At 43.6% G+C, this 10,177-nt stretch overlaps 1 protein-coding gene across 1 annotated transcript; it reads left to right on the plus strand.

Moving 5' to 3' along the window:
- Nucleotides 1–2,299: 2,299 nt before the first annotated feature.
- On the plus strand, nt 2,300–9,519 carry GCH1 (GTP cyclohydrolase 1; the record flags this gene model as incomplete). Its single annotated transcript, XM_010194920.1, has 5 exons — nt 2,300–2,413; nt 4,601–4,656; nt 7,619–7,650; nt 8,606–8,690; nt 9,246–9,519. Coding segments are annotated over 5 exons (414 nt in total), but the record flags the coding sequence as incomplete, so codon positions are not given.
- Between the last annotated feature and the right edge of the window lie 658 nt (nt 9,520–10,177).

Here is a 10,177-nt window from a genome sequence, read left to right on the forward strand (position 1 = left end):
AACACAAGGCTTGAGTTTCAAAGGGGGATGTATAGGGATAGGGCAGGCTTCAAGCTATGCTTATTTTCAGGAGAACAGGCTTGTGAAGTGTGGGAAAGGGGAGACTGGAGCAGGATAGGGGTGACTGGGGCTCTCTCTTACCACCTTGGCCATTTCCTCAGGCCTTCAGCATCATTTTTTTGTTTTACCTTGTGCCCCTGTGTCATCTGCCAGTTGTGAAGGGGTTATTGGAGGGGCTAACGCAAAGCTGGTTTCTTCAGAAATGATATGGCCCATTCATACATATTTTATACATGAATCATTATGTGTGCGCATATACATACACATATATGAGACTTCATGGTTGAAATTCCTTCTGTTGAGGCTTTGGCCTTACGCTGCATCCCACATTACCATGACTTAATGAAAACGTGGCCCTTTTTGACTGTTCTGAACAGTCTGCTTCGCAAGTGTGCTGACGTAAATCCATATCTAACATCGGGCTCCGATACGCTCCTGGCAGGGCTGGTGTGAGCCGAGCTGGTGGTCTAATAACAGCAGCAGTCACTCTGGAGATGCTTCGTGGATCTGTCTGGATTTTGTTTTAATAACGCTGGGCGCAGTAGCGGGTTTTGTGAAACAGCTGTTTGCATTTCTGCTGTAGAAATGGCACATCTGCAGAGTGCTGCTGTCTCCCCTTCCCTCTCCTCTGAGCAAGCTCTGTTCTGGAATCTGGCTATCCCTGGCTGAATTCATACTTCTAAAGCAGCGTGGTGCTCCCTATGTAATCAAAATCCTTTCCAGCAGTGTTTGGTGTAAAACTAGACTCTGAAATTTGAAGACCAAAATCCTGTACCTTTACGGAGTTGTTTCCTGGTCTCTTTCGTGCCCTCTACTCCTGCTCTCTGACCTGATCGAATGACTTCTGGGGTTCAGCCTCTGCCTTGCAGGTTGCCAGCCCTTCTCAGGAAAGGACGTGCATCGCAGGGAGAACATCACGCGCACAGTTTCCAGGGTTACCTGTGTAGTGCTGATAGCAAGCAGGAAATTAAAATCTCCATGATGATGAGACGTTATCGGCAACAGATGGTGGCCATTAGGTGTACGTGCATGTCAGGGGGAAGCATAAAGGCAAGTAGAGCAGACACAGCTATTAGATTTGTGTAATCGCTACGCGGGTGCTGAGCTCCACTGGCAGTGAAGCAGGGCAGCCCCTGAGCAGCCTGCTTCCCCTTCTGCCCATGGTCTGTGTGACTCTGGCTCCTGGAAGTAACTCCAAGCAGTCAGTGTGGCTCCAAGCTCACTTGTTTGCTCAAGTCCTTGTTCTGATTATCAGCTCTTCTGTAAAGCAGCTTCTCTCTTGCTATTCTCTCTTTCTCTTCTACACAGCTTTTCTTTTTTGTCCTTCAAAAGTCTTGGTCTGGAGACTGTTCTCCTTTGTACCTCTCCAACCATGGTCCAGCTGCATGCAGTCTTTCTGGAGACTGTAACCCATGTCAGGATTGCTTGGGGACACGTCAGGGAACTGCTAAATCTGGAAAAGCAACTGAGGATCAATTTTGCTGAGCTCTGAGACCAGCAAAGTGTCACATTGTGTGTTCCTTTTCTTACTGAGTTGTCTCTTCCTTCTGCCTTTATGGTTTTCTCCACCTTAATTCTCTGCTAACACTGAGGGGCAGAATTAGGCCACAGTTTGCATATGCATACCTGCTTTCAGTTCAGGACAGCACATCTCTCCCCGATCTGTGGATACAGATCTATCTCTTTGGTTTTTGTGTATGCTTCCACAGCTGCTGGCTGGTGTGCTTCGGGATGAAATGAGAGAGTATCTTATTTGCATGCAGAGCCTCCTTGAGGATAGAGATGCTGGTGTTGAATTATTTGGAGAAACTGCTGTGGCAGCTTAGCTTTTCCCAGACCTCAGTCTCAGCTTTGCTTGCGATATGTGGAAGCACTGATGGAAACCCACTCTGAGACATGCTTTCTTCCTCAGCATTGGCTTTTTTATCAGTTGTAGTCTTAACTGCTCTTAAGATGTCAGTAATTCTGCAAGGGCTGGACTCATTCTAACCTGGGCTGAAACTCTTACTGAAATAAAGCAGTACTTCTGGTGTAACACACGGGGAGTCAGACATAGCAGTGGGGCAATTGTGTGATCGTATGTGAACCAAAGAGTACTTGTGATGTTACTCATTACTTACCTCCCACATCTCAACCCTATAACTTGTAGCTGTGCTCTTGCTACAGTCTTTCCCAGATACTGGCTGGAAAAACCTTCCGTGCTTGTGGATTTATTTATTTTTAATATGACTGTTTGATTTCAGATGTGCTGAATGACGCCATCTTTGATGAAGATCACGATGAGATGGTAATTGTGAAGGACATAGACATGTTCTCATTGTGTGAGCATCACCTCGTTCCGTTTGTTGGAAAGGTAACTCTTCCTCAGAAAACAAAGAACGTGTAAAAAACTTTTGTCGCTGTAACTACAAAGCTTTTAAAGCTGTAAGTATTTCCTGCCTACAGCTATGATTCTAGAAGTTAATCTTCAGAATACAAATAAGGAAGACCTCCTTAATGTGAGTTTTATTTGGATTTAAGCTCCTAAAGTATAATGCTCAACCTTTCCTAGTCTAAGTAATCTAATGGTTCCTGACATTTCATATCAAAGCTCTTCCTCATGAAGCAGCAGCAAGCCTTGAGGGCAGACATCTTGATATTAAACCAGCTCACCCTGCACGCTGGCTCTGTCACGGATTTAGCTTCTGGCTCAGAGCTATTCACATTTATCTTGGGAACCCCCATGCATGAAACAAACTTCTTAAATAGGGAGCGGGTGGTCTGAATTGACTAGCGGGAAGCTGCTTAAGGTGGGACTCCCATGCGAGGGGCTGCTGTTTCAGAGGATGTTGAAACAGTGATGTCAATAACTTTAAAAAGAAAATAAAGAACTCTCAAGGTAGCCACTGTGAACGTGATGCAGAGTTCGGAGTGGGCGGTCCCTTCTGCACAGCTCGGCCTCTTCACTCCTGTATCAGCACAGAAGGACAAAGCTTATTCTGACCCATCTGTTCTGTCGTAAATACTCGCAGGCCAGAGACTAGCAAGTGCTTTTGTTTTCTGTAAAATTTGATCAGTGCTGTGCATGTTCCAAGGAAAACATCTCCCAAAATAAAATACCTGAACAGTAACAATCAGTTTATTTAGCTGAGTCAACTCAATTTCATCTGCTTTCTTTTCTTACTGTTAATATTTTATACTGCAAAACAAGGTAACTTCTTTTTCTGTGCAAGCTTTCTATTTCTCCTGTTATTCTTGGTTACACATACTGTGTGTATTCTCTTCGTTACTCCTGTGGCAATATATGCATTCTTTTTACATCTAGCTGTTTAGCCTGTGTGGTTTGGAGAAATCTCTTCGCAAACACCGAATCGGTCCTGCTCGTATAATGGTCTGCTAAATGACTTGGTATGCCTCTAAATATTCTCAGACTAACCATTCTCCTGTTGGGTACATCAGACAGGCTGCAAATACTGACCGGTAGGTCTCGTATTTGCGGTTCTATCTTAAATGAAATAAAGAAATTAGCAAAAACAAAATACTCTGTGGGGAACAGGATTCAATGCTTATTTCTAAGTCGTGTCTCTTATTTTGTCTGAAACGTTTCATGTCTTTTCAGGTGTCAATGGGTTGATTACCCAACAGCAGTGATAGGAATGAGCAAGTTAGCCAGGTAATTAGGTGCACTGTGGTACCTCTAACTGCAGGTACAGCAATACAGGGGTCCTCCAGGCAAAGTGCTAAGACAGAATCTTACACTGACACTCCCCTACTGTATCTTGGCTAATTTTTCAAGTCTCTGGTACAGTGACACATACACTGGTTTACAGTCTGTTGTAACTATAAACCCACTTGAATGCAGTAGCCTATGTTGGCTTTCTAAAAACAAGAAGTTAAATGGCTTTCCCCTGCTTTTGTATCTGAGCACCTTTCTTCTCAAGAACTTATTCCAACTTAGTGCAACTACATGTTCAGTATGAGCATTCAGCAAATCCACATTCAAGCAGGATGGAAGTTGACTTAATCATGCAGGGATCTATAGTACTACCAATAACAGAGAAAACAAATCAGTAAGTGCAGCCTGATTTTGGTGCCTAACTACTTCTTGCCATGAGAACCTTCACTGGGAGTGAAGTACAGTCCCTCTCCCTCCTGCTCCCAAAATCCACTTTAGGTCTTGAAAGAAAAGCACGTTTATTTTAGAGGAACAGTGCTGTGCTGAGTAATAGACTGCCTTTTGTACCCAAATGTAGTAGAATTATAGCGTTCCTGAGACTTGGAACATAAGCCTTGACTCTTGAAGAGTTGTGATTTTTCTCCTCCTCAGAAAACTTACCTGTTCTTCACCAGGACACTGACCTCACCAGGCATTTACAGTCTCCGTTAGCTCCGCTGTTTTTCAGGCTTGCATGGTGGCATGTTCCTCCCATGTGCTAGGACTTCTGGACTGTTCCAGAGTTAGTTCTGGGGCAAATGCACATCTCGTTCTCTATGCATGAGTTTCATACGCATGTGGAAGTGTGGTTTTGATTCTCCTAATGGCTTGTTCTCCTCTGTCTAGGTACACATTGGCTACCTTCCTAACAAACAAGTACTTGGCCTCAGCAAGCTTGCTAGGTAAGTGCTAATGTAATGAAAGCGATGCTAATTTGTAAAAAGGATTCCAAGCTGTGCTAACTGTGCTAATCTTTCTAATCTGGCCCCCCTCTAAAGCTCAGCCCACTTTGTGTCCTGGATTTGGATTCAGACCAATCCTCAGCATTATGTGTTTTGTGGAGAGGACAGATAAGTCTCAGAGCTCTGTGTTAATTCACATCAGTCGACTGTAGTAGAGCTGCAGCACTTTTGTACGTTCATTCAAAGCGTTGGTGTCTGCAGGGAGCACGGAAACAAGAACAGAGAATTTGGTCGTGTTCTGAGGCAGGCCATCAAAACCAGGGATCAGCAGCTATGTACTGCTTGTGTGTATATTGACCGACAAGAACAAAAATCCCAAACTTCCAAACTGTAAATGAATGTGTTCAATGAATAGAAATCTAATCTAAACCTTTGATCTGTTAGCTGACTCTTCAGATAAATCTGACATTTCTTTCTTTCACTCAGGACCTGCTGAGAGAGCCGTGGAGTAGATTTTATAGATAAGATTCACCCAAGAAACAAAGCAATTATGGTACACTTGAGAAATCCATTTGTTATGTAAAACAGCTTTTTCCTCAGCAAGTGCCCTTGGCTCAGTTCTTGCACTGAATCTTGTTATAAAGCGACACTTTCTCATTCTGGAGAGGAAAGGGATGGTAGATCCCTTCAATAAGCAGATTACTGGGGACTGGAGTAGAAGGCTCTCTTTCGAGAAAAAAAAAAATTGGAAAAATTTGCTGTAGTTCAGAAAGACCACATAGGTTTGCTTATACTTTCCCTGGTATGTCTGCTAATCTTCCTCTGGCTCCAGTAATACTAATAAGAATTAGCCTTGTAAATCTGCATGCCCACTGGGTTTCCTTAGCGAGTAAGAAATGTGTAGGATGTGGCACTAAAATGCTTTAAAGTCAGCTCTGTCCTGTGCTCTGCTTGCACAACAGTGAATCTGGGTTGGAAATTAAAGGCCCCTTCCCTTGGAGGTCACATCTTTGCTAACTCACAGGACAGGGAGGCCATCTTCATGTAGGAGTGGACTTAGCTCTGATTCAAAGGCTGAAACAAGGCAGTTCAACATCTAATTTTTTTCCTATGTGTTTTCTGTGACTGTACCCAACTGCTGAAATGGTAGGGTGAGATTCTGAGCTGACAGCACTGCAGTTGCTGGCCGAAATATTCTGCCTTCTGTAGCTGCTTACGCTTGAGGATGTCTGTGTGGCAGTTCATGGCTTGTGCTGAGTGTTGGCTGGCACTTCAGTGGCTGAACTTTTTTTAGATGGTGAGTGGTTTTTTCAAGCTGGATTTCTGAAGGCAAACATCCTTCCTGAAGAGGCTGTCTTTAGCACTTGGTTTCATTTCCACAGTGCTTGAATGCAGGATTAGGGATCACATTTGAAATATGCATCAGTTGATTTTTGCTCGCTCTAGTTTCTAGTTACCTCTGAATTGCAGAGCTTAAAAAAGAACTGAAAACTGTCTTCAGTGATTTTTTTTTTAATGCAAGTGGCAACATGGTGCTAGAAGTGTACAATCTTCCTACCATTTATTCTCAGTATAGAAACATGCATGAATATGTGCAAGGCTTCCTGTGCTGTGCTTGAAAGGGTAAATCTCGCCTCTTTTTCAAGGTAGGGTAAAACTCCACTAATGAAAAGATTAGGTTCTTGTATAACAAAATGTTCTCAGTCCTCACTTGCATTTGAGTGCTTTCTGTGAAGAGATCGGTGGGTCAAATGGTGCTTCCCTTTCGTGCCCTATATAATGCAACCAGTGTTCAAACAAAGATTTGTGAGGCTGTTGGTACTGGAGGCCTAATCTTTCCTAATAGGATTAGTCTAATGGGGTGAGGTTCTGTAGTTGTGGATGACCTGTATTCAGTAAACAAACATCTTTCTTTGGATTTTAAGCTCAGGCTTGAAAAATAACTGCTTTACATAAACATGGACTCCTTATATGCAATACCAGTGTAAAAATATCTGAGCATCAGCTTGTTTCCTATCCATATATTTAATCTAAATGTTATGCTGCTTTGTTTAGAATAGCTGTAACACAACCATTTCATTTCTGGAGGGGAGTTTCTGCATATAATTCTCTCTTCAAAACAGCAGCCAAGTCTCATTGTCAGAAATGTTTCTTGTAACTAATGCCTCAGGCTGCCGGCCAGCGTCTGTTTTTTGTCTGGTCTGACCCGATGGGTATCGAAGCTTTCTACGGCAGCTTCTTTATGTGGCCACTTGATGTGTCATGAAACATTTGGGGTTGACATGAATAACCCATGTAGTTATGGAGCGGCTGTAAGACTTTTCTTAAATGTTCAGATGATAGTACTGTGGTGATAAATGATCATAGTATCGCTTGCATTGCCCCACAAATGGCTTAAATTTGAAGTCACGTTGGAGGGGAGCATTAAGGTGAATCCTGCACTGAAATGTGAAGGATGGTGTGATATATGGGTGGAGAGTGTCTGTTTTAAATAAAACCAACTCTGTCTCATTGTTCTTAGTTAAATTTGTGGTTAAATGCAAGAATCCAAAACATCTCTTAATTTCAGTAGCCTTCTGGGAGTCTCAAAATCTGAACTGTCCATAAAACAGCATTTGGTTTAGATTGAAGCAAGAGGAGGCAGTCTGACCCCAATTCAAGGATTAGCTTTGACCATGGATTCATTTGCAACTGTGGGATGCAGGTGGGTGGTGGCACAAGTAATTCAGGAGAAGCCCTAAGAAAAAGGGACAGATTTGCCCCAGAAATAGTCCCTGGAGCAGCAGGTAGAGGCAACCTGTCACTACATGCAGCGATGTGCTAAGGGAGGTGATGTTGCATGGATTTCCAGGAAGGACATGGATCAGCACAGTCATCCTGTCTGATAGAGTCAAAGTTAATTGTGAAGATCAATGGTCAGATGGGAATAACTATAACGTCATCTTTCTCCTTCCTCCTTTAGGATTGTGGAAATATACAGTAGAAGATTGCAAGGTAAAGAGATGAATTGTTGGTTTTGTTGTGTGCACTCCTTTGCTAGCCAGCGCAGGGTACTGGTAGTTGTAGGTGGGCCATAGCTGTGCAAATTTTAGTGTGAAGAACGCTGCTCTTGAACAGGTGTTTCTCATCTGTTATCTCACCCCCTGTCTTTCCAGTGGGGAGTACAATGTGCCTACAGAAATAGATGTATGCAGTAACTGATGGGGAGGATAAATGTGCAACAAGGTACAGCTGCCAGAAATAACTAAACTAGCTGGATGCTGCTGGAGAGGGAAGTCTCCTATGGATAATTTGAGAGATGCCTTCAAGAATTCTTATCTGCAGAGATGAAGTGAGAGCTGCAATGTTACGGGCTGCCTGCCTGCTGCCCCCCAGGAATGGAGGAAGCTGCAGGACCTGAGGCCTTGGGTTGGGCTCAGCCTGCACTCCTTGCCCTGCAGTTACGTTTGGGCTGTGCTTGGCGACAGAAGGCTTGGTGACCATTAGGTGTCAGGCGGGCGAATAAAGCATGTTAGAGCTGCAGGAAATAAAGCTTTGCGGAACAATAGACTCTGTTAACTAGCTCATTTTTTAAAATCTCCATTTCCTTTCCTTAAAAAGAGAAATGATGTGTAGTGAATGAATAGTGCAGCAGTAAACCTGGTGAACAAATGTATAAAAACTGAAAGAAAGCAGAGAAGCAAGAAAATCTAACTGTGTAATAGGAAATGTGAGAGCTGTTATCACAAATCATGGTAATGTAATTCCTGCAAAGGTGTAATGCAAAATGATTCCCAATACAAACAAAAGGTCTGTTCCAGGATAAGATAGGATTTGATGCTAATAACATTTATTTAGGAAGACCAGAGCTTGTGTGTGTGGTGGTGGGGAACAAACACATTTGGAAGCGAGGATGCAGTGTTGCTACCCACATTTATCAGCTCTTCTGAACTCGCTGTTGTCCTTTCAGTCCAGGAGCGCCTTACCAAACAAATCGCGATCGCCATCACAGAAGCCTTACAGCCCGCGGGAGTTGGAGTGGTTATTGAAGCTACGTGAGTTACTCCAAGCTGCTCCGTGGTAGTGTGTGTGCTGCGTGTGATTGCAGCTGTGCATCGCAGAGCTGTTGTGTGTTGCCTTTTTGGCTGTGGTAGCTATGTGCCGTGCTTGTTTGAGGCAGGAGTAATCCTTGCCCGTTCAGTCCTGGGGGGTTGGAGCCATCTAAAGCGGCGCCCTGCCTTACCCACTGCAGAGATGTGGCAACTGGTCGGCTGTTCCAGTTGCACTGGAGCTGTGCTCTGCCTTGGTGCATCTTCTGCTTCCTCAAGTGGAGCAAAGCTTGGCTCTAGCAACAGGCATGGCCCTGTGATCAGAAAGGCAGGGTTTTCCTGGGATTTGAGGAGAGATGGAAGTGCTCAGGGGCTGGGGATTTGACTTTCTTTTCTGTAGAGGACAGCTGAGGTGCTTCTGACAGACGTCCATTCTGGGCATGGAGGTTTTGTCACTTCCCCAGGATTTAATGGGACTGTGTAAGAAATGTCTGTCTTTGTAGGATTGCTTCTTTCTTTCAAGTATGCCTGATTTATTTACTCCCCTCTGATTTCTCCTAGGCATATGTGTATGGTAATGCGTGGGGTCCAGAAAATGAACAGTAAAACAGTAACCAGCACAATGTTGGGGGTATTCCGGGAAGATCCAAAGACCCGTGAAGAATTCCTGACGCTCATCAGGAGCTGAAACTGTGGTGGTCTCTAAATGCACTCTGGAGGTTGTTCTGTCCGGTGTCACTGTCTGTTCTTTCTTGTTCCTGCGTCTCACTTTTGAACTCAATCGTTGTGAATTGTTGTCGTAGTCTTTGTGCAGTAAAAGACTTCTGATGGCAAATGAAAAATGTAATGACAAGGTAGGCTCCTGGGTTTCCAATGGTGCTGATGTCACGGGAATCACAAGCTGCGAATAGGGGTTTGGGAATGTTTTTTCCATCTACGATGCAGAATCTACTGCTGTTAGGAAAAAAGTGGGGCTTGGGAGTGAAATGGGTATTTATGAAATGGTTATGTTTATTAGCATAAATATGGAGTGGCACAGGAAACAATTGGAAGGCTGTGGAGCCTTGTGGGGCCACTTATGCTGCAAATGCTGTACCTCTGCTGGTCCTGAAGGATGGTCCTGAATTATTTCTGAGTATATTTTATTACAAGTCCTGCAGTGGCTGTTTCAGTATCTGGGTATGTATGTTATACCTCTTTGAGATGTTACCTCTGGTGGTGTTTTTTCTTCTTGCTGGTATTAGTCCTACTTTTTTTTTTTGTGGAGTTTTTTTTATTTGAGAAATTTTAAATGTATTTTTTTCCTAGCCTCTTAACGTGCAGGGAATTAACTTCTAAATTATTTGAGGCACAGTCTTCTGTCGATATAAAGGGGTTTTATGCACCTTTTTCTCTGTGCTTCAGAATGTCTGACCACTTTAATCGTCGGTTTCTTACTATTTTTAAGCAAACTTTAACAGGAGGGGAGGAAAAACCCCAGAGTCTGTCTGCAA

Source organism: Mesitornis unicolor, unplaced genomic scaffold (genome assembly GCF_000695765.1).
Source record: "Mesitornis unicolor isolate BGI_N332 unplaced genomic scaffold, ASM69576v1 scaffold32211, whole genome shotgun sequence".
NCBI classification, from domain to species: Eukaryota; Metazoa; Chordata; class Aves; order Mesitornithiformes; family Mesitornithidae; genus Mesitornis; species Mesitornis unicolor.